This window comes from Macaca mulatta, chromosome X, assembly GCF_049350105.2.
Source record: "Macaca mulatta isolate MMU2019108-1 chromosome X, T2T-MMU8v2.0, whole genome shotgun sequence".
Lineage (NCBI taxonomy): Eukaryota > Metazoa > Chordata > Mammalia > Primates > Cercopithecidae > Macaca > Macaca mulatta.
The window spans coordinates 136,652,409-136,678,016 of NC_133426.1; the positions used below are offsets into that span (position 1 = coordinate 136,652,409).

The following is a 25,608-nucleotide window of genomic DNA, read 5'->3' on the forward strand; positions in this document are numbered from 1 at the left end:
AGTGGCTCACGCCTGTAATCCCAGCACTTTGGGAAGCCGAGGTGGGTGGATCACCTGAGGTCAGGAGTTCGAGACCAGCCTGATCAACATGGTGAAACCCTGTCTCTACTAAAAATACAAAAATTAGCTGGGCATGGTGGCGGGCGCCTGTAATGCCAGTTACTCAGGAGGCTGAGGCAGGAGAATCGCTTGAACCTGGGAGGCAGAGGTTGCAGTGAGCTGAGATTGTGCCATTGCACTCCAGCCTGGGTGACGGAGCGAGACTCTGTCTCAAAAAAAAGAAAAAAATTACATGTTTTCATATAATTAATTGTATTGAGTAAGTAGCCAAGATTTCATTGATTCAAGATTCATTTCTTTCTGGAAATGAATTCCTGGTAATAATGAGTAAAGAAGTTTCTTTTAAAGAAGGGGTTCTTTAGCACAAAAGGAATGCTTCCCTCCAGAGCAGACAGGATTCTGTACTAGTTTTCAACAAGGCAGTGTCGTTTCATAGTCCTTAGACAGAAAAGCCAGAGCTACACTCATTTCTGACATGAGAGAATTACGCCACATGTAATTGAAGCACTGTGATAAGATGTCATCCATCCGACAGTTTGAAGGAATGTACTTCAAGACCTGGGAATTATAAGCCAAAGTTACGAATAACCACAATGTTGATGGATTGCCACTAAAACTGTCAGAGAAGATTCCACTGATGTGTCGTTTCCAGGGTCTCAGCAGAAGAAGCAGTAGTGACAGTAACAGCAGCAACAGAAATAACAGCACCAACAGCTGAAGCAACAGCAGGAGTAGCAGTAACATCAGCATTGTTTATTCATTGTCTACTCTGTCATGCCAGAGCCAAACGTTATACATATATAATATACAGATGGTCCTCAAGTTACAATGGTTTGACTTATGATTTTTGTTGTTGTTGTTGTTGTTGTTGAGACAGAGTCTTGCTCCCTTGCCCAGGCTGGAGTGCAGGGGCACACTATCTTGGCTTACTGCAACCTCTGCCTCCTGGGCTCAGGTGATCCTCCCACCTCAGCCTCCAGAGTAGCTGGGACTACAGGTGTGCGCCACCACACCCGGCTAATTTTTGTAGTTTTAGTACAGACGGGGTTTCGCCATGTTGGTCAGGCTGGTGTTGTGGGAAGTCAGGGACCCCGAAACTGAGGGACCTGCTGAAGCTGTGATAGAAGAACATAAATTGTGAAGATTTCATGGATGGATCCTGTCAACATGTGATGCCTCCCCCGGATACCCAGCTTTAAAATTTCTCTCTTTTGTACTCTTTCCCTTTATTTCTCAGATCGGCCGACACTTAGGGAAAATAGAAAAGAACCTACGTTGAAATATCCTGGGCTGGTTCCCCTGATAGGCTGGTCTTGAACTCCTGGGCTCAGGTGATTTGCCTGCCTCTGCCTCCCAAAGTGCTGGGATTACAGGCATGAGCCACCACGTCCAGCCAACTTACGATTTTTTGACTCTATGATGCTGTGAAAGGGATACACATGCCTTCAGTAGAAACCATACTTCAACTTTTTTTCTGGGCTAGCAATATGCAGTAGGATATTGTCTCGTGATGCTGGGCAGTGGCAGAGAGCCATAGCTTTCAGGCAGCCACGAGATCACAAAGGGTAAACCACCAAAAACACAGCATACTGTGTTGCCAGTTGAGTTTGCCCAACTGTAGGCTAATGTAAGTGTTGTGAGCACATTTGAGGTAGGCTAGGCTAAGCTACGATGTCAGGTAAGTTAGGTGTGTTAAATGCATTTTCAATTGATGATATTTTCAATTTAGGATGGGTATGTCATAATGTAACCCCACTGTAAGTTGAGGAGCGTTTGTGTATATATATTCCTTACAACAACTTTGCAAGAATATCATCATTACATGCCTCTCACTGATGAGGAAGCTGAGACTGAACAAGTTCAGGTAATTTACTCAAGGCTACACAGCTGTTTAGATACAAAACCAGGATTGAAACCTAGGACTGTGTTATTTTGAGGCTGCACTCTCTTCGGCAGCCCCCCAGCCACCGTATATCATAGTGGTATGGATAGATATTTTTCAGTGTGGAGGATTGGAAACAGTAGGAGACATGCACAGCGGCCTCTCCAAGTCTGTTGATCTTAAGCTTTTTCGGTGGTCAAATACCAAACTGACAAGAATCAGACTGCAGAAGGGTTTCAAAATCAGAGAAGTGTATGAGTATCAGCATGAGGTGAACCATGGTGTGGCCAAGTATAGGTAGTATAATTTAGGGGAAATATCTTAATACTATTAGATTGGTGCAAAAGTAATTGCGGTTTTTGCACCATTGAACGTAATGGCAAAAACAGTGATTACTTTGGCACTAATCTAATATTTATAAATGACAATCACGACTAAAGTGAACCCAGGAGCACTGACATTCCTTAAAAATATTAGTCTGGTGAGCTTGAGAAACCAAGAAATATAATGGTATGCCTATCTTTAGTACTATGTGCTTCAACTGTGACCCTCAAGAAAGCCACTGCGTTAGGAAAAGAGTTAACAGTCACTGTGAAGGTGGTGTGAGGAGGTTGGAATGAAAAACTGGGTGAAGATTGGAGCTACTTCTATCTGAATAAAATTAAGATAAATAAAATCAGGAAAGGTAGTCACAAGGTAGCAATAATCGTAACAATGTTGGATTGCATTCCTGTGTGCCAATCACTGTTCTAAGTGGGATATACATATACTGTATTCACTCAATTAATTCCCTCAACTCTGAGTAGCTGCTATTACATGCAATTTACAAATGAGGAAAACGAGACACAGAGCCTAAAGTCACACAAATCTAATCATTGGTAGGGCAGGAACTCCAACCTAGGCAGTCTGCTGCAGAGCCTGGGCTCTAACCACTCCACTGCACTGCACCTTTAAGGGTGCAGAGAGGGTTTACTGCAGAGTCAGGTATTGAATCTCGGACCTTGTAATCCTAATATTAAGAAACTCTCTTGAAGCTGTTTAAGCAGGAAGACTTTACAGAGTAAGAAACTTGTTAATGGACAATAATAGGCTGAAAATACTAATAGTTCCAAGAAAAGTAGGTAGATTAATAAGCCAAGCATGAGTTATAGAGAGAAGCTAGATACGATTAAGTCTGAAAGTTCTCAAGTTTGAAATTGTGTAAAGTGACTGTCGCAGTTACGTATTCCTTAGGTTTCACAAACACAATGACCATACTATTTTTCCTGATATAATTTCTAAAAATATGAAAATGACTTTTTGACAGTCTTGCTCTGTCATCCTTGAGTGCAGTGTGTGGGTTTACTTCTGGACTCTCATTCTATTCCACTTCTCTATGTTTCTATCCTATGAAAGGACCACACTGTTTTGATTACTTTAGCTTTGTGACAAGTGTTTTTTTTTTTTTTTTGATGGAGTCTCACTCTGTCACCCAGGCTGGATGCAGTGGTGCGACCTTGGCTCACTGCAACCTCCACCTTCCAGGTTCAAGTGATTCTCCTGCCTCAGCCTCCTGAGTAGCTGGGATTACAAGCGTGCACCACCACACCCAGCTGATTTTTGTATTTTTTAGTAGAGACAGGTTTTTGCCATGTTGGCCAGGCTGGTCTCAAACTCCTGGTCTCATGATCCACCCGCCGCGGCCTCCCAAAATGCTGGAATTACAGGCATGAGCTGCGGCGCCTGGCATGAAAATGATTATTGCTAGCCTCCAGTTACATATTCCACCTTAGAAGTGGTTCATGAACACCCTCGACAGTGTCTGTTCTTGTTCCCTTCGTGTTCATGAGTTCTCATTTTTAGCTCTGAGAACATGTATTTGGTTTTCCGTGCCTGTGTGAATATTTCATATAAATGGAACCATACAACATATGACCTTTTGTGACTGATTTCTTTCACTTGTTTAAGAGGTCCATACACATTGTAGCAAGTATCAGTACTTCGTTTTTTTGTGGCTGAAAAATATTCCATTGTATGGACACACCATACTTTTTTTTTTTGAGACAGTCTTGCTTTGTCACCCAGGCTAGAGTGCAGTGGTATGCTCTCAGCTCACTGCAACCTCTGCCTCCTGGGTTCAAGTGATTCTTGTGTCTCAGCCTTCCCAGCACTTCAGGCGCCCACCACCACACCCAGCTAATTTTTGTATTTTTAGTAGTGACGGGGTTTTGCCATGTTGCCCAGGCTGGTCTCAAACTCCTGACCTCAGGTGATCCGCCTCCCTCGGCCTCCCAAAGTGCTGGGATTACAGGCATGAGCCACCGTGCCTGGCAACACACCGTATTTTATCCCTTTATCTGTGGGTGACATTTAGGCAATTTCTATCTTTCGGCTATTGTGAATAGTGCTGCTATGAACATGCATGTCCAAGTATCTGAGTCTCTGCTTTCGACTGAGTATATAGGAGTGAAATTGCTGGGTCACATGGTAATTCTACACTTAACCTTTTTGAGGAACTGTCAAACTGTTCTTCATAGTGGCTGGACCATTTTACATTGCCACCAGCAATACATGAGGGTTCCAATTTCTGCTTCAGGGCTTTTGCACTTGTTTCCCCTCTCTAGAAAGCTCCTCTGACAGATACCCAGGTGGCTCACTTCCTTACCTCCTTCAGGTCTTTACTGAAATGCCATCTTCTCAAGAAGGCCCAACTTGGCCTTCTTGGCCATTTACTCAAATGCCATCTTCTCAAGAAGGCCCAACTTGGCCTTTAAACCATCAAATTTAAAATGGCAACCTCCCAACCACCAACCTATACATTGCTATCTCCCTTCCCTATTTTTCTCCATAGTCTTCATCACCATTAACATACTATAAGTTTTTATTTTCTATTGTCTGTCTCCCACAACTGAAATCTAAGTCCCAAGAAGCCAGAGATTTCAGTTTGTATTTCCAACAACTAGAACAGTGCCAGGCACATAGTAGGTAATAAATATTTACTAAATAAATGAGACCGAGGGGCTGGCACAGTGGCTCACGCCTGTAATCCCAGCACTTTGGGAGGCTGAGGCAGGCGGATCACAAGGTCAGGAGATCGAGACCACCCTGGCTAACATGGTGAAATCCCGTCTCTACTAAAAACAAAAAATTAGCTGGGCGTGGTGGCAAGTGCCTGTAGTCCCAGCTACCCGGGAGGCAGAGCTTGCAGTGAGCTGAGATCATGCCATTGAACTCCAGCCTGGGCCACAGAGCGAGACTCTGTCTCCAAAAAAAAAAAAAAAAAAAAAAACTGAAAGAGGTGTTTTGCCAAAATGTGACAAAAAGAAGGGCAAGAATCTAAGTCTTTGTCATTTAGTTTTTTTTTTTTTTATAATAATAGTGATGGACTGAAACTGATCCAATCATACCTTTTATTCAGTTGAAAACAAAAAAGGACACATGCATGAGATGGCTATTTCTGAATCAGGTGAAATAACTCTAACAGCCTCAAGGTAAAGAGGGATCAGATTGTCAAGCTAAAACTCATTAACACCTATTAAAACTCAACTGCTTATAACAAGTAAGCTTAGCACTGACTGCATAAATCGTTTTCTTTAAACAAAGTAAAAAAAAAAAAAAAAAGTGATGCTATGGGACACATAACTTCCAGAGCATTAAATTTTAAGAAAAATAACATGATACATAGTATAATAAAACCCTATGGAAGAACAAAGCTGTACCTCTACCTAAAATACTGCTATAGCAAGAATGTGGTTTTTTGTATTTTTGAACTGTCAGAGACAGAAAATATCTGTAAATTAAGAGGACCAATGCTAAAAATGCAAATAAGTTGCCATTTCTGGGAAAAAGTTTAAAACTTAAAGTTAGGTGTCATTAATGCTGAATGGAAAATGGTTTTAAATGGCAAATTTTATACTACATGTATTTTACCACAATAAAAAATAATGGGTAGGAAAATGGTGTTTGACAAAACATTCTAGAGACAGGTATGGAAAGAAAGAACAGAGTATCACCAAGTCCACGACTATGACATAAGCCCCTTTTGGAGATTTGGGAAAATCACTTACAGCAGAAATCTGTTCGGAAAATTAAAATTAATCGATTCAACTCCTATGAATTACAAGTATACTACATGGCAGTGGCCACTGACACTGGCTTTCAATGTTTCAAAGTATATCATCAAAGCAGTTTTGATTTTTTTTTTTTTTAAAGACAGGGTCTTGCTCTCTGGCTTAGGCTGGAATGCAGTGGCATGATCATAGTTCACTGCAGCCTTGAACCCCTGGGCTCAAGCGATCCTCCTGCCTCAGCCTGAGTAGCTAGGACTATAGGTATATGCCACCACACCCAGCTAATATATTTTTTTTGTGGTAGAGACAAGAGTGTTGGTATGTTGCCCTGGCTGGTCTTAAACTCCTGGCTCCCACCTCAGCCTCTCAAAGTATTGGGGACTACTGGCATGAGCCACTGTATCCAGTCCAGTTCTAATTTTGGAGTTAAAAAACACCCACATTGAGTCAAACGACTTCAGAGCCTACCCACCTTCACGATTATTAAGATCACAAAGGGGGCTTTTGCTAGCTGCTCAAGACATTAGTAAAGTATAAATAGTTTGCTTTTAACTGTGCTGGAGGAAAAAGTGCAAGATGTGCTCGGTAGATAAAGCTTTCCGTCTGCGGGTCAAGCAATCAGGCTCCACGGAACTAGGAGCAAAGCAATGCTCCTATAGTTGTATGACAGCTTTTATATGAAGTTATTTATTAGAAATTTCCAAGGCACTTTAACAATACAAATTTTATTAAAAAAATAACATCAAAACTGTTCAGCAAATCTATATTCAATGTAACCAAAATAAACAAACAACAAATTAAAAAAAATATACATCTATATATATATGAGCAAGAAACAAGTGCATTTTTTGGTCCCAATATTTTTTGAATATATTATCTTTATCCAGAGGAATTACATTAATGGCTAAGAAGATATTATGTATTAGATGAACAGAAATGTACCTTTAAAACTTGTTTTAAGGTCTGTAAGAAGAGCTTTGCCAATTCTTTATGTCTTTGAAATCAGAATCCCTAAGCTAATGTTAATGATAGGCCCAAGATAGAGCATGTAATAATGTCTAATGGTCTGGACAAGTATGAAATTAAGAAGCTACCAATAAGTAGCTACACGAAATCTGTAGACAATTCTAAGAAATGTCTTGGGAGTTTGAAATAAAAACAAAACAAACACAAATAATTCAAAAGTAGACATAAAATGGACATCAGCAAATTTCATGAATCTGGGACAAAGAAGTGACAGAAAAACAAAATAGAGTAAAATAAATTTGATTAAGAACAATATAAAACCAAGCTACCAAAGTAAAATAAAAAAAAATGTTTAAAAATGTGAATATTGGCCGGGTGCGGTGGCTCATGCCTATAATCCCAGCACTTTGGGAGGCCGAGGCGAGCAGATCACAAGGTCAGGAGATCGGGACCATCCTGGTGAACACGGTGAAACCCCGTCTCTACTAAAAATACAAAAAATTAAAAATTAGCCGGGCGTGGTGGCGGGTGCCTGTCATCCCAGGTACTTGGGAGGCTGAGGCAGAATGGCGTGAACCCAGCAGGCAGAGCTTGCAGTGAGCCAAAATCGCGCCACTGCACACTCCAGCCTGGGACACAGAGCAAGACTCCGTCTACAAAAAAAAAAAAAAAAAAAAAAAAAAAAGAATATCAGTATTGCTGAAAATTCCTATAACACTGGATAAAACTTTAAATGAAAACATGAATAACTGACTTTGTGAACCGTAACTGTAGAAATTTTGTTTTTCCAAAAACAAGAAAGTAACCTTGGTTCCCAATACAACCAGAATTTTGATATTCCTTGGACTGCATGTCTGCTAGAGGAAGATTAAAGAGCAGCAGCCAAAATGGTTAAACGTCAACCTGGATGTTGAAGCACTGATCTAAAAACAATATAAAACCAAGCTACCAAAATAAAACAAAATGTAAAAAATGTTTAAAAATGTGAATATTAGTATTGCTGAAAATTCCTAGAATACTGGATAAAACTTTAAATAACATGAACTGTGACTTTGGGAACTGTAATTGTAGAAATTTTCTTTTTCCAAGAACAGGAAAGTAACCTTGGTTCCCACACAACAAGAATTTTTATATTCCTTGGACTGCATGCCTGCTAGAGTAAGATTAAAGAGCAGCAGCCAAAATGGTTAAACGTCAACCTGGATGTTGAAGCAGTGATCTCATGGACTTTTCTTGGTTAGAATCGACCCATAAGCTTAAGATCAAAAGCCAAAGCCCCCAGTGGGAAGTTGTGCTCTATTTGGTGGGCCTTGAGGTCATCTCTGGCCAAATCAGCATCAACCTTATGGGAGGTCAGTCAGGTAGGAAGGGACTCTCCCCAAGATCTGATCTCTTAAGGCCACAAACTAGAGGAGGTCTCACAGTCAAATAATTCACATTTCTTGGAAAGAAAGAACAGGCATCAGTCGTGTCCATCAAAAGGGGACACTGTCCAGGAGTACCCTGGATATTTTTTGAAACTTATGCGTTGCTTCTTCATTTGAAAAATATGAAAAACAGAACAGTAATGAACAAGGAATGAAGAAAAAATGGCTATCTGACCTAAACATGTAAGACTTATAAGAAATTAAGAAAGCAGACAAAACAGACAGAAAAAGATGAACAGTCATATTATCTGGAATGTAGTATTATGAAGGCAAGTCAAGTATAGCAGAGAAAAACAAAAGGTATTTTTGGAGAGAGCCAATTGGAGAAAAAAATGTGTTAAGGTATGTTAACCTGACACAAAGATAAGGTGGAGTGAGAATCTAGTGGCATTTGAAAGCTGAAAAGAGCTGAATGAGAGCTAGTGTCATGAACTTGGCTGTTTAACTGCCTTTTGTGTGAGAAAACACTTCAGAACTTTGAACTTAGGAACTTCCAACTTGTCTTGCACCAGGTTGCACGAACTCCATGGAGCAGGAATCTATTTCAATGAGCAGCTTTAAAAACAAAAACAAAAACAACTTTAATATTTTTCATTTATATTAATGATACATTAAAAAATACAACAGTGCTAAAGTCCATCAAAGCAAACCGCACCGAAGGAAAATTAAACTTACCCAGAAATGGGTTCAGAAGTTGAGGTACTTTCGGAAACTGAAATCAAAAAAGTTTTACATTTACAATAGTGTATATGAAGAGTGAGACTATCAATGTAATACATGGGTCCATATGGTGTCTGATCAAAAATACTGAAATAAGTATCAGAAAATCAAAGAAACACAATTATATATACATACCATTCTCTATTATAACTTGGCAAGTATGAGTTTTACGTTGACTTAAGTGTTTAGCCATGCGATCTAAGCCAGAAGAATCAGCTAGGAAATCACATTTAAGGCACACTAGAGTAATGCCCCTATGAAAAAAAAGAAGACAGTAAAAAATATTATCATTTATGAAAATCCATAATTATATTATGAGCTCAATAATTATTTTTCCATGTACTAATTTGATTTGCATTTTAGTCTCCACAACCGTCATTTTCCAACTTTGTTATATAAACTTGATATATCTAAAATGGTTCTCCAGAAAATGGCATTGCTGGCCGGGCACGGTGGCTCATGCCTATAATCCCAGCGCTTTGGGAGGCCGAGGTGCATGGATCACCTGAGGTCAGGAGTTCGAGACCAGCCTGACCAGTATGGTGAAACCTCGTCTCTACTAAAAATACAAAAATTAGCTAGGCATCATGGCGTGCGTCTGTAGCCCCAGCTACTCTGGAGGCTGAGACAGGAGAATTGCTTGAACCCAAGAGGCAGAGGTTACAGTGAGCCAAGATTGTGCCACTGCACTCCAGCCTGGGTGACAGTCAGACTCCGTCTCAAAAAAAAAAAAAAAAAAAAAAAAAGGAAAAGAAAATGGCATGGCCATATTCAAATTATGCTAACATTTAGTGCTTTATAAATTGTCACCTCTCAACTTGTGCCTAGCTGAAAGCTAGGCATCAAGAGACTGACTGAAAGCCCAGTCTCCCTTAACAACTTAGGTAATGTGTGCAAGTTATTACTTGCAAAGCAAGGATGTAATATTCATTCACTGAAATATATAAATATACATTTGCTGAGAACCTTCTTCACCCACACTGTACTACTAGGTATTGTGAATACAACAGTAACCAAAAAAGGTACAGTCTGTGGATTCTGCAATCTAATATCTTAGTCAAATGAGGATAAAATTAGAAAAGAAATGTGAAGGTTTTAAAATCATGTAATTATCATCATCAGTTTATTAACAAAGCATACATATACTTTTGAAGTTCATCAGATACTTTAAACTTAAATATTTCACCTGTATAGGAAACCAGTGGCATACCTTGCATTGACTTCTCTAGTTTTAACAACCTGTTGTGGATTTACACCTAGCCAGAACTCCTGCACATCAAAAACTATCTTCATAAAACTGGAATCATGTGCTTTCCCCATGAAATTTAGGCGGAAAAGTCTCTCTTATGATGCCATTTCCCTAATACTGGGGCTCAAATTTCTAGTTATCTCTGACTCTCTTCTTACATAAAACATTCAATATTTCAAACATTTTATGATATTAACAATTTATTGAGTACTTACTCTATGCCAGTCTGAGGGTTTTAGACATATTGTCTGATCTAAATCTCATGGCAACCCAAAGAGATAGGTGCTATAATTATTACCCTTTTACAGAGGACAGAATTAGTTTCAGTAATCTACTGAGGCCAGGATCAGGTTGGAAATGGAGCCCTCTGATTCTGAAGCCCATGCTCTTAAACATGATGTGATACCACCCCACCACCTTAGCCCAGGGCTTTATTAAGTAAGTCTTAACCACTACAATAGCCTTAACCAGTCTATGTGTCTCATGCAGCTACAACTCATCTTGTATACTCCTCCAAAGTGATCTTCCTTCAGCACCCTTGATTCTATTCAAAACATCAATGGCTTTCCCCCCCCAATGTCTTCCAAATGAAAATTAAGCCCAAACTCCCTAGGCCTTGTTTTCAAGGATTCAACAATCTGGATCTAAGTTCAAAACTATCTCCCCAGACTGATCTTTTTTTATTTTTGGAATGGAGCCCCACTCTGTCGCCCAGGCTGGAGTGCAGGGGCGCGATCTCGGCTCACTGCAACTTCCACCTCCTGGGTTCAAGCGATTCTCTTGCCTCAGCCTCCGAGTAGCTGCGATTACAGGTGCACACCACCACGCCTGGCTAATTTTTTTCTATTTTTAGTAGAGATAGGGTTTTGCCATGTTGGCTAGGTTGGTCTTGAACTCCTGACCTCAGGTGATCCACCCACCTCAGCCTCCCAAAGTGCTGGGATTACAGGCTTGAGTCACTGCGCCCGGCCAACTTTGATCTTAGTATAATACTATGCTATATGAACTTCGTGCTTCATCCAAATTTTACTCCTAGTTACTCCAAAATTACTCCATTGTGATTCAGAAGAATGTGTAGTTTGTTTTTTCCTTTCTGAACTTTTATTAATGTTATTTCTGCCAACTAGAATGCCCCTGTGCCTCTTCTTTTAAGTAGAAACCTCTCTCCCCTTTGAAATCAGTATCTCTTATTGCACTTACTAGGAACCTCTTTGTATTACTGTAGTTATTTATGTTCACACCTTTTATCCCTTTAATAAATTGTACATTCCTTGACGGTTGGTACAAGCCTTCTTCTTCATCATGGTCATCTGTATAGGACTTGCTACATTGTGTTATACATGATAGGTACACAATAAATAGCTAAAGAATGAATATTTCATTTTAACAAAATAGTAATTATGAAAAAATTGTTTATAGAAATATAAAATGCTATGTCCATACACAGATTTTTAAAAAAATTTTCTGAGACTGAGTCTCACTCTGTCACCCATGCTGGGGTATAGTGGTGCAATCTTGGCTCACTGCAACCTCTGCCTTCCAGGTTCAAGCAATTCTCGTGCCTCAGCCTCCCGAGTAGCTGGGATGACAGGCATGCACCACCATGCCAGGCGAATTTTTGTATTTTTAGTAGAGATGGAGTTTCGCCATGTTGGCCAGGCTGATCCTGAACTCCTGGGCTCAAGTGATCCACCCGCCTTGGCCTCCCAAAGTGCTGGGATTACAGGTGGGAGCCACTGCACCTGGCCCATACACAGAATTTGACCAATTTTCTATTTAGATGTGAGATCCACTCGAGTTGAAAAAAAAAACACCTCAGATCTTTCAAATCATACAGTTCATTTAAAAACTAAGCATACAATTGAGCTTGACCATCACGTGGTAAAAATCAAAGTGAAATCTCATTTTTAGAATTAAATCTCTTTTCATTCTTACAAAGCATTTTTCAGTAAAGGTAACACCTAATATATTTTACTCTTTTCTAATTCCTCGAATTCAATGTTTTAAAAATAGCATAAATTTTTTTTTTTTAGATGGGAGTTTTGTTTGCTCTTTTGCACAGGCTGGAGCAAAGTGGCGCGATCTCAGCTCACTGCAACCTCTGCCCTCCGGGTTCAAGTGATTCTCCTGCCTCAGTCTCCCAAGTAGCTGGGATTATAGCCACCATGCCCAGCTAATTTTGGTATTTTTAGTAGAGACAGGGTTTCGCCATGTTGGCCAGGCTGGTCTTGAACTCCTGACCTCAGGTGATCCACCCGCCTCGGCCTCCCAAAGTGCTAGGTTTACAGGTGTGAGCCACCGTACCCGGCCTAACACGAGTATGTTTTAATAATACAATAAAAATTTCCTCTATGAACTCTTGGTCCAACATTATCCACATAATTCATTTTCAACATATACATTAACTTATTCAACAAATATTTACCAAGTGCCTACTATGTGCCAGGTACTATGTGCCAGGCAAACATCTGTCAACATGAGCAAAATAATTAACAAAGGAAGATGGAGTCAAAAAGATATCAAAATAATGTAAAAAAATAGATGTTTTAGTGGATTCTGAGCTAAGTGTGTGTGGTGTAACCAATGGTAATTATCAATGCCTTTAGAAATATTTATCAGTACTTTTTTCTGTACAGTAAACAAGTTATATACTTTAATTCTAAAAACATTAAGAATTATGAAGGCTATATATTGATTTCAAGTATTATGGTATTTTCAAAAACTTCCTTCTATTCAGATATGGTTGGAGAACCTTATTTTTGTTATTTTACAAATGCATATGTAAGAAGGTTTCATCTTAATGCTTGACACTACAGAGAGTTTAGTCAGAAATGATAGGCTATCTCTCCAACTTTGGTCTAAGGATATAATAAACAGAACTCTATCATTTCCAAAGTAGGCACTCCAACATCATTTTTAAAAAGTTACTGCAATATTTCAATGGAAAGAAAAACAAAAAAAAGATCAATGATTACCTGAGAGTTCCTGAATGCTTCTTGAAAATACAAAACCGTTTACCTGGATGGTTGCTATGAGAGCTTGAGAAACACGAGACAAACAAGATTTTATTAATTTTATTATACAACGCCATATTAATTTTATGACCACATTTCAAGCCAATGCCTAATTTCTTAGTTTTGAATAAAAGATCACGATCTAAATAATAAAATGCTGTTGGTTATTGCTATAATCTGAATTTCTGTGTCACCCCAAAATTCATGTTAAAATCTTAACCCCCAAAGTGATGGTAATAAGAGGTGGGGCCTTTGGGAGGTGATTAGGTCATAAGGGCATAGCCCTTATGAGATTAGTGCACTTATAAAAGAGATCCTAGAGAGCCAGTGTGCCCCTTCCACCATGTGAGGACGCAGTGAGAAGGTGCTGACTATGAGGAATGGGCCCTCACCCAGACACCGAATCTGCCGGCACCTTGATCGTGGACTTTCCAGCCTCCAGAACTGTGAGAAATAAATTTCTGTTGTTTATAAGCTACCCAGTCTATGGTATTTTGTTATAGCAGCCTGAATGGACGAAGATAGTCATCTCTGTTTAATTCAAGAATTTTAACTTACATTCCACTTTACCTGTATATTTTCTAATTACATATTTCCCTGAGAATTTTCTTAGATGATCAGTATCTCACCATTAGTAAAAAAAAAAAAAAATGCTTGAGTTAAAAATGCAGTGTCAAATTAAAAATTTTTTAACTATTAAGAGTAAGAACAATTTAAAAGATATTTGATAATGTATTTTGCTATGATAGAAATTGTTAAAATAATTATTTTTTGTTTCAGAGTCTTGCTCTGTCACCCAGGCTGGAGAATAATAATTATTCATTACATTTTAATCTTAGTATGTTTGGGGAGGGGGATAATCTGAATGATCCTGGAAGTAAACACTACTTGAGATAAATGCCATTGCTTAATTCAATAAACATGAAACATTTAAAGAATCCTTTGCAATTACCAGGAGAACTTTCAAAGAGAGCAAATTAAGGGAAGCAGAGCTCAAGAATTAAAACAATGCTTCTCCTATACACAGATCAGAAAACCACTAATCAAACTTCAGAGCCAATGGTAATAGCTTTTATGCCTCCCTTTAAATTGATAAGGAAAGCTTTCCTGTGTTAGAAAACCAGGCAAGATTAGCCAGGATTAGCCTAGCACAGTATTACTCAAAGTGTGGTCCATGGACCAGCATCATCAGCATACCTAGAAGCTTGTTAGAAACACAAAGTTTAAGGCCTTACTGCAAACATAGTGAACCAATCTCTGGCAGTGGGGCCCAGAAATCTGTTTTCCCAAGTTTTCCAGCTGATTCTTATGCAAGCTAGTTTGAGAAGCACTAGCCCTGTCTTGCACTGACAGACCCCACACAGCAGGTCAACAGTTACCCTCAGACACAAGGTAACCATCACCAGCATACTATATGTGCATGGGAAAATAAAGATTCTGGCTAGCTGTTAATTTCAAGAAAATATCCTCAGAATAGGCACTATGGTGAATACAAAGAGCGAGCTTCTCTCTCAAATAGATAATAGAGACATGTGAGGCAGAAGAGCGAATGTTACAGAACTCAAAGAAAGGAATGATTCCTATGACTGGCTGTGCTGATCAGATACTTCGCAGAGGGTGAAATGAGAGGGAAGGAAAGGAGCATTCCAGAGAATAATCAAGAACAAGAAAAAACTACTTTAGATACTGAATATGAAGAATCTATACATTGGGGAAGATAGATCAATTTTGGGGGCCTGTCTTCTCGCAATGGAGTTGGCATAGCCTGGGAATAAAGGTACTCAACCTCTGAGAAAATGAAGCCTCTGAACATACAGAACTCAAACCTATGACAAAAGTCCACACCGAGTAGGAGTGAGGGTGCACCATTCAGAGGGAGGTACCTGAAGTAATGAGGGAAACAATGTGCCCCTGAAGTAGGGGAAAAGCAAAGGGACCTATGAGGCCCTTAGAAGAGTAGAAGTGGAAGCTTTCAGTTCTAGACGAGGTTAATGATGAGTAAGAGCTCAATGTGTGTGATGACAGTGCAGGGGCTCACCAGAAATTAGGAAAAGGTTATGAAGGTAACTTTAGGTCAGTTGGGAATGTTTGGGGATAGAATGGGGCTGAAGGTTCTGCAAGACAGTTGGTGAGCCTATGGAAAATGGGAGAGAGGAGGATGGAATGACACATGGGTTTAAGTAATGCCAAAAATGTTTTCCAATTTAATCCTCTATAAATTAGGGGCAGAATTAAAGCCTCATTAGGGCAGCCAAGTGTTTGGCACAGAATAAGAGAACAACATTACTCATAGCAGTGTACTAGGGGAAGGGTTGGCTAGGGTCTGCTTTAGAGAAACTGGGGTATAGGTGCAGAACCACTATAGTAGTGGAAGAGGCAGACTGGAATATTGCAGAAGGTGGACTCTCAGGAAGCTAGAATGTATGGTGGCAGATCAACAGAACTCAATGGGTTTCAAAAACTTGGGATAGTAAATTATTTCTAGCTGGTGCTCCATGTTCATGCAAATGATGCCCTGAAACAGTCAAGACTGAGCTTAAAGGGTACTGAAGTAAAAGTGGTTTGAATCCTAGTTAGAAACAGAGTGGGGTCTCAGGGAAACTCAGCATTGAAATCAGAGGATTTACAGTTGAAAGGTAAAAGAGAAAACTTTAAGAATGGTTAAGGTACCAAGAAAGGGATTATAAGGGGACAAGAACAGTCGAAGGGAGAAAAGATAATTATATAGAGCAGGAGTAGCCAAAAGGAAAGAAGAAAAACGGTGGTAACAGTTTAACAGAAGTTGAGAAGAGTTCCAAAAGTAAGTGATCAAAAATGTCAAATACTCTGAAGAAGTCATAGAGGAGTAAGAATGAAAAATAATGAGTATATCCAGTGGTTAGGATATGACTGATAACCTTTAAAGGAGCAGCTTTAGCTGCATGTAGGTGGGGGTGGTGGGCGACACTCAAATCACAAAGGGTCAAAAAATGACAAACAGGCTAGTAAAGAATACTCTTTACAAATGTTGATGGTAAAACGAGGACAAGAAAACATGCAAAGTAAAGGCAGATTTTCCTCATCCTAAAAATATGCCTGAAAATATCTGCAGACACAATGAATGTGGTAGAGAGAAAGAGATGAACTGAAGGTCCAAAGTAATGAAATAAGGATGTGGAGGAAATGAAAGAGATGACGAACAGGGTTAACTTAAAAATAGTGGGACATGTCTGTTTTTTGAGATTAATGGCTGAAGGAAAAAAAACCTTGAGACACAAAAAAGTTAATCTTGAGAAAAACAAAAAGTATGACCTCTGAGTAATTATTAGGCAAAGTTAACCACTGAGGGACTAGAATAAAATCTGACAGATGTTGTAGATAAAAACAAAGCGGTATTTTTGGCTGGGCGTGGTGGCTCACGCCTGTAATCCCAGCACTTTGGAAGGCCGAGGCGGGCGGATCACGAGGTCAGGAGATTGAGACCATCCTGGCTAACAGGGTGAAACCCCGTCTCTACTAAAGATACCAAAAAAAAAAAATTAGCTGGGCATGGTGGCGGGCACCTGTAGTCCCAGCTGCTGGGGAGGCTGAGGCAGCAGAATGGCGTGAACCCGGGAGGCGGAGCTTGCAGTGAGCCGAGATCATGCCGTTGCACTCCAGCCTGGGTGACAGAGAAAGACTCCGTCTCAAAAACACAAACAAAGAAACAAACAAAACACAAAGTGGTATTTTTAAAAAGGTAGGACCAAATTAAAGATCACGAATTCAGAGCTGACTGAATTGAGCATGGTATGGTAGTCTAGAACCGAGATAGGGATACATCAAAAAGGATAAAAGATGCAAAGATAGCAAGACTAAGCATGACTGAAGATACAAAGGAATTTAGGACAGAAACAAAGCAGCATTCAAAACAGAAGACCTTAAGGGTGTGGTTGGCTACAAAATTGAATTGATACTACTGGACTAGAAAAAAGGAGTCAAGACCCTGAAAGTCATGGGGTAATGAGAATTCAAAGTAAGTATTGTCTACAATGAGGTAAAATGGGATGGTGTTAAGAAAGGGGATACAACAAAGCAGAAAGGGATGTAAAGTGCTAGCACTAAAGAAGTAAAGGTATCATAAGGTCAGGTTGATCACCAAAGGGAAAAAAACCCCTGCAAGCCAGGTGCTGAAGCCATCAAAATGTGGGTGAATCCTTCAGAGTGGTAGCTGATTATGAGCAGAAAATAATATAGAGGTCTTTTGATAATCTGCAAGAAAACCACTTTCATTGGTTATACCTATTTCTTTTTTTTTTCTTTTTTAAAAATAGAGATGAGGTCTTGCTATGTTGCCCAGGCTGGTCTTGAACTCCTAGGCTCAAGCAATCCCCTCTCCTTGGCCTCTGAAAGTGCTGGGATTATAGGCATGAGCCATTGTGCCTGGCTAGTTATATCTTATTTCTAACTGAAAATAAATGGAACTATCTTAATTGGAATAATCAACTTATATTTATATGTGGACACTTTTTGGTAATTTAAAATAAAATCCATTCTGAAAGAATAAGGCAAGCCCCTACGAATGAGGTTCAAATGAAAGTAAGGGGGGCTCTGAAGTTTTTCCCTTGTGTAGAGTACATCATAGGTGCTCAAATTAAGTTGAATCAATGCATGAAAAGGAATTCCAATGGTAGCATCATGACTGGAATATTCCTACAGTCGCTTATGTTTCATTGAATGAATGCAAAGATGGATGATCAGAAAGACAAATGGACAGACAGATGTGGGAGACAGAGACAGGATAATGTTCTTAGCATCATTAAAAAGCCTGGAGTCTCTCAAAGTGATCGCTTTGAAGAGGATAAGACTCAAGAGATTACATATACAGGGGTCCCTGTATCCATGGTGGATTGCTTCTAGGACCTCCTCTCCAGGCATCCAAATCTGCAGAGACTCAAGTCTCTGATATAAAATGGCATAGTACTTGTATATAAACTATACATATCCTGCTGTACACTTTAAATCATCTCTAGATTATTTGTAAACCTATGATACCTAATACAATGTAACTGCTATTATAGTTTTATACTGTATTGTTTAGAGAATGACGACGGGAAAAAGGTTTGTTCATGTTCAGTAGAGACGTAATTTTTTAAAACGCTTTTCATTTACAGTTGGTTGAATCCACAGATGTGGACTGCAAGAGCTGATCATATTTATTTGATAAATATATTGAAAAAACCACTTTCTGAAAGACATAAAAGAAAAAAAAAGTCCCATAGAAAAACAAATTTCCCTAACAAACTCATTTTAGTTTCATTAGTCTAATTGTTCTTAAGAGTTTTTGTCGCAGTAATTTTATGAGTTACTATGCTGGAAAATAGTACAAGGAACATCTTAGAAGTTCCTATTGCTAGACCCTTTTAGTTCCTTGATGAGACAAACTTGCTTCCAATAGGATAACTCTGTTTTCAAAAAACAAATGACCCAAATGGCAATTTTGATTGGCAGTTTACATGTTTCTTACCTCATCATATGATTTACAAAGGCTTTGTTACAGTTAGTATTGTACTTGCAAAAACTGCAGTGGATGTATATAGAAAAGTGGCTTGCAAAATCTTTTATTTTGGAATGACATTCAATGCACTTGTGAATTCCCCGACGACACCTTATGGAGATGGAAAAAAAATGATAAAAATAGATTATAAAACAAAAATAATAGGGGAAAATCTTATTAACATTTTACTAACTGAACCCAAAATGTTTCAATTGATCTTTTTTTTTTTTTTTTTTTTTTTTTGAGACAGAGTCTCGCTCTGTCTCCCAGGCTGGAGTGCAGTGGCCAGATCTCAGCTCACTGCAAGCTCCGCCTCCCAGGTTTATGCCATTCTCCTGCCTCAGCCTCCCGAGTAGCTGGGACTACAGGTGCCCGCCACCTCGCCCGGCTAGTTTTTTGTATTTTTTTTTTTTTTTTGAGACGGAGTCTCGCTCTGTCACCCAGGCTGGAGTGCAGTGGCCGGATCTCAGCTCACTGCAAGCTCCGCCTCCCGGGTTCACGCCATTCTCCTGTCTCAGCCTCCCGAGTAGCTGGGACTACAGGCGCCCGCCACCTCGCCCGGCTAGTTTTTTGTATTTTTTAGTAGAGACGGGGTTTCACCGTGTTAACCAGGATGGTCTCGATCTCCCGACCTCGTGATCCGCCCGTCTCGGCCTCCCAAAGTGCTGGGATTACAGGCTTGAGCCACCGCGCCCGGCAGTTTTTTGTATTTTTTAGTAGAGACGGGGTTTCACTGTGTTAGCCAGGATGGTCTCGATCTCCTGACCTTGTGATCCGCCCGTCTCGGCCTCCCAAAGTGCTAGGATTACAGGCTTGAGCCACTGCGCCCGGCCCTAAATTGATCTTTAAGTAGACTCGTAATTTGAAAATTTGCTTTGAAACAAGCTAGAATAAGTGCAAAAAATTTAACACCAGTTAACATTTCCCTGGAATAAAAGGGATCAAATAAACCAATTAATCTATCATAAGATAAAAGCATAAAATAAAAGATTAGTGTAAAAGATGAAAATTAGAGAATAAACACAATGACTCAAGTTCTGCTCAGTAGTTGTAAAAAGTAACTTTTTCTCATTTGCTTGGTCTTTATGCCAGATAAGTGATTATCATGTAAATGTGTAAGAGGGTTCTGTGATATGGTAAATTTCATACTTAAGATTAAATTTGTATTGTATATCAGAAATAAAAGATATTACCTTAAGTTCTTCAAAGCAAGGCTCATTTTATTTTTTCTGTTGCGCGGTCGCTTTTGCTTGTAAGAGGGTTTTGCTTTGGACTTAGCTATACGTCCTCTTGGCTTACTTGTATGAGCTTTACTTGCAGTGGATGTAGGTGCATGAGGCTTTCTTGTCTTAGATCTACCGGCATTAGATTTTCTAGGATTTTTAGCAGTTGTATTTTGAGATGTCGGAGGTGTGACCTGAAGAAAAGAAGTGCCTGGAGTACAACCGGAAGGTGCAGTTGGTAATTTTGATTGGAGAGGTCCAAGTGAAGCTCGAATAGTAACCTATAAAAACAAAGCCAATATGTATTTTTAGAAAGTAACCATCACATTAGTATTAAAAATATCATTGTAAGCCCTCACATTTACAGTAAATTGGTTTTTGACAAGGGTCCCAAAACATTTCCAATGGGGCAAAAAATAGTCTTGATGAATGCTGCTAGAAAAACTGATATCCATGTGCAAAAGAAAGAATTTGAATCCCTACCTCATATTATATACAAAAATTATCTCAAAATGTATTAAAGACCAAATTTTAAAATGTAAAACTACAAAACTCTTAGAAGAAAATACAGTAGTAAATCCTTGTGAGCATGAGTTAGGCAATGGTTTCTTATATAATGACACCAAAAGCACAAGCAATCAAAGAGAAAATAGATGAATAGGCATTTCTTCAAAGAAGATATACAAACAGCCAACAACCACACGAAGAGATAGATGGTGCACATCATTAGTCATCAGGGAAATGCAAATCAATTCCCAAATGAGATGTTCCTTCACACCAACCAGAATGGCTGTAATAAACAGACAATAACAAAATAACAAGTATTGGCTAAGACATAGAAAAATGAGAACCCTCATACACTGCTGGTGGGAATGCACAACAGTGTAGTTATAACGAAAAACAGTTTGGCAGACCAGGTGTGGTGGCTTAGGCCTGTAATCCCTGAACTTTGGGAGGCCAAGGTGGGCGGATCACTTGAGGTCAGGAGTTTGAGACCAGCCTGGCCAACATGGTGAAACTCCATTTCTTTTAAAAATACAAAAAATTAGCCAGGCACGGTGGCAGGTGCCTGTAATCCCAGCTACTCAGGAGGCTGAGGCAGGAAAATCACTTGAACCCAGGAGGCGGAGGTTGCAGTGTGCCAAGATCGCACCACTGCACTCCAGCCTGGGCAACAGAGCGAGACCCCATCTCCAACAAAACAAAACAAAAAACAAAACAACAAAAAAAGAGAAACAGTTTGGCAGTTTCTCAAAATATTAAAGGTAAGAGTTACCATTTGACTCCACCATTGTATTCAGAGGTATATACCCAAGAGAAATGAAAACACATGTTCACACAAAAACTTGTACATGAATTTTTACAGCAGCATTACAGCCGAAAAGAGGAAACTTTTTCTGTTGCACTCTCGTTTTTGCTTGTAAGAGGATTTTGCTTTGGACTTAGCTATACGTCCCCTTGGCTTACTTGTATTAGCTTTACTTGCAGTGGATGTAAAAATTCCAATAGGATAACTGTGTTTTCAAAAAACAAATGACCCAAATGGCAATTTTGATTGGCAGTTTACATGTTTCTTACCTCATCACATGATTTACAAAGGCTTTGTTACAGTTAGTATTGTACTTGCAAAAACTGCAGTGGATGTATATAGAAAAGAGAATTATGCCCACCAATAGATGAAAAGATAAATAAAAGGTAGAATATCTATGCAGTACAGTATTACCTACTGCATATTGAAAGAATGCAAAGATGGGTGATCAGAAAGACAAATGGATATGCCCACCAATAGATGAAAGCATAAATAAAAGGTAGAATTTCTATGCAGTGCAGTATTACTCAGCCACAAAAAAGAATGAAGTAGTGGAACATGGTACAGTATCAATGAAGCTGCAAAACACTATGCTAAGTGAAATAAACCAGTCCCTAAAGATGACATATTGTATGATTCAACACCAAACGTCCAGAATGGGAAAATCCATAGAGACTAAAAGCTGACTAAAGTTTGCACAGGGCTAGTGGAGGGGAAATAGTGAATGCTAAAGGGTATGGGGTTTCTTTTGAGGGTGATAAAAATGTTTAAAAATTTATTGTAGTGATGTTTGCCCAAATCTGAATATGCTAAAAACCACTGAACTGTGTACACTGTAAATAGGTAAATTGTGTGATATATGAATTATATCTCAATAACACTGTTACCAAAAAATCACTACAATACAAAAAGTTAAAATCATTATTTTGAAAGTGGCAAGTATAAAACTGCAATCAGATAAGCCTTCCACTTATTCTAAATGGTGGAAGCCTTCCACTTATTCTAAATTTATCTTGATATTTACTTACTGTTGTAATATTAGTTTTATATTGATAACAATTGTATGTTAACAGATATTAACGAATAATTAGGAGTTAGTACAAATTAGATGAATATCGAAAGAGCACATTCCATAGCTATTTTACGCTTTGACAGAATTAAAAGGGGCCGGGTGTGGTGGGTCACACCTGCAATCCCAGCACTTTGGGAGGCCAAGGTGGGTGGACTGCCTGAGCTCAGGAGTTTGAGACCAGCCTGGGCAATTCATCTCTACAAAAATGCAACAAAATTAGTTGGGCATGGTGACATCCACCTGTGGCCTGTGGTCCCAGCTTGCACCTAGGAGGCAGAGGTTGCAGTGAGCTGAGATGGCACCACTACACTCCAACCTGGGTGACAGAGAGACCCCGTCTCAAAAAAAAAAAAAAAAAAAAAAAAACCCTAACTAAAAGGCTTTCACAAATAGAGAGGTCAAAATGTAATACAGAGGCCTGAATTACCCTCTGGTAACTATAAAACAGATTTTCAGTAAATGTGACCTCTTCCTGGTGGATCAGGGGGCACGATTTCTGCTTCCAAGGCTATGGTGGAGCTTACATCAATTCATCATACAGCATGGTAGTTATAATAATGCTCAGAATTTCCTTAATGGTAACATATAAAATTTATCATTTACTATTTGGGAAAAGAAAATGTTTGCATCTACTGGTTAATAATAGAAAACAGTCACCCACTAACATTCTCTTTAATCATTTGACTACATTCCCCCCATGTACTTGAAGAACAGCTTCTGTGAAGTCCTATGAAATATATGAAGTATCATAGAAAAGCACTGAAGCAGAACTTGTTAGCTTGCAAACTGAAAATAAATTTTTTGAAAGCACTGGAGAAGTCAAAAAATCCAAGTTTAAGAATCTTAGTACTACCTCGTCCTAGCTACATGACCTTGAGTAAGGAATTTAGCCTCTCTGAACCTCTTCATCTCTAATACGGGGATAATACTTGCCTTGTCTATCTCACTGGATCACCACAAAGGTTAAATAATAAAATGTATGGAAAGGCACACTGAACACTTAATTCTAAAGTGTTATAAGACATATAGTATCATTATTACCAATATTACCATTACTACTGGTATCTTATTAATAAGGGAAGATGTGAGAGAGGACTGTTCTGCCTACATTAACATTCTGCATGTCTAATATCAACATGGAACAAATGGATTGCACAGAAGATGCCAGATGGTATATCTTACACTAGATATTCAGATAATTGTTTTATATTATTTTTGTTAATTTAAATGGCAGACATACTCGCATTCAAAAGTATGTACTCCAAATGAAATACAAATATGTGGGGATTATCTCACCTTGGATTATATAGCTCTTCACTGGAGAAAATATTTAAGAGCTAACTTTACGTAAAGAAGTCAGAGGGCCAGGTATGGTGGCTCATGCCTGTAACCCCGCACTTTGGGAGACCGAGGCGGGCAGATCACTTGAGGCCAGGAGTTTGAGACCAGCCTGGCCATGTTGGTGAAACCCGGTCTCTATTAAAAATACAAACAATTAGCTGGACATCACGCTGCACGCCTGTAATCCCAACTACCTGGGAGGCTGAGGCACGAGAATCACTTGAACCCAGAAGGCAGAGGCTGCAGTGAGCTGAGATCGCGCCACTGCACTCCAGCCTGAGGCATAGAGTGACTGTCTCAAAAAAAAAAAAAAAAAAAAAAAAAAAAAGAAAACTTGTGTAAGGCAAACAAGGAGAAAGAAATTTGTAGTCTGATGTGTGCTTGCTCATGAAAAACAGCAATGCTATGCTATTCAGGAGCAACACTTGCTTCTCTGAGAGATTAGTAATACCAACTTCAACAAACCTATGGCATTCAAGGCACTACGACAGATGCTGGGGACACAAAGATAAATATAATTCCTGATCTTAAGTATCTTATAGTCTAGCAACTGAAAGACATACACATTGACAACTGGAATAGCTCAAAAACAGCCTACAGAACATTGAAACAACCTGTCGACTTAGTCTACAATCTAGTTGCACTAGAAATACCCCTCCAACAAACCACGTCAATCAACTAATAAAACAATGGTTAGAAGTTTTTCTTTACAAGCATAAGAAGGATAAAACCTAAAATTAAAGTCTTAATAACAATCAGACGTCAATTTTAATACTATATTCAATAGATAAAACCAGGCAGTAGTTTGTTTCTATTATCATACAAAATATTAAAAATACAGCATATTTAAAACTCACTTTTGGGGTGCATGTGATATTTTGATACAAGCATACAATACGTAATGATCATATCAGGGTAACTGGGGTATCCATCACCTCAAGCATTTATCATTTATTTGTATTAGGAACATTCCAATTCCACTCTTCTAGTTATTTTGAAATATACAATAAATTATTGTTGATTACTGTTGCCCAGTGAGCTTCCTAACACTAGATCTTATTCCTTCTATCCATAATAATAAAAAATAAAAAAAAAATTAATAGAATGTGCAAAAAACCACCAAAAAACCCCTCACAAACTCACTTTTGTTCCAGGAGGCAATCCTTCTAGTTCTTTAGGCTTTATAAATGTACGATGCTGTGCCTTATGTTCAGCTTTCTCCTTGCTGGTCAAAAATTGTAGTCTGCATTTTGGGCAACGATGAACCCCTTTTTTCTGTTTACAGAAAAGATTAGATATAATAACTTCCACCACCACAAATCCTAGGACCTGAAATTGCTCTTAATTCTAAAATCTAAATAAATTTACAACCAGAATTTTATCATCTCCCACCACAGACAATTCGAAATGATCTATTATTTAAAAGTTCTCCTTGTGTTAGTATTTGAGTTTCAAAAGCATTAGTCACCATATAAGGATCAAACATAAAAAGTATATAATTAGATTTTAATTGGAAAAGTTCTATACTGATTGTAGTGGCATAAATAAGAATGGATTCCAATCTATTGTTTGAGAAACCCTTGACTAAATTCCTCCTCAAACCCTAGTCCCATTATTATTTTACCAATGGGAAATAGGACCCAAGAGAAATTTGTCACTTGCCCATAGCTGGTTAGTGTTCTTTCTACTATACATTATCAATTGCAATCTTTATGTATCTGTTCTCATTAATTAAAATATATTTTATATTATTATAAATTTAGAACAACATACAAATACAA

General features: G+C 38.8%; 1 protein-coding gene across 2 annotated transcripts in view; it reads right to left on the minus strand.

Moving 5' to 3' along the window:
- Positions 1 to 6,700: 6,700 nt before the first annotated feature.
- The window catches only part of ZNF280C (zinc finger protein 280C), a 67,934-nt gene continuing 49,026 nt past the window's right edge, over positions 6,701 to 25,608 (minus strand). The window contains exons 13-19 of one of the 2 annotated variants that reach the window (XM_015128188.3): positions 24,971 to 25,102; positions 20,076 to 20,386; positions 18,853 to 18,993; positions 13,329 to 13,391; positions 9,240 to 9,358; positions 9,060 to 9,096; positions 6,701 to 8,939 (exon numbers count right to left, since the gene is read on the minus strand). In XM_015128188.3, the coding sequence (XP_014983674.1) occupies positions 8,924 to 8,939; positions 9,060 to 9,096; positions 9,240 to 9,358; positions 13,329 to 13,391; positions 18,853 to 18,993; positions 20,076 to 20,386; positions 24,971 to 25,102 (819 nt within the window). In that variant the 3' untranslated portion in view covers positions 6,701 to 8,923. The remainder of the gene's footprint in view (positions 8,940 to 9,059; positions 9,097 to 9,239; positions 9,359 to 13,328; positions 13,392 to 18,852; positions 18,994 to 20,075; positions 20,387 to 24,970; positions 25,103 to 25,608) is intronic. The other variant, XM_015128189.3, reaches the window with a different exon arrangement.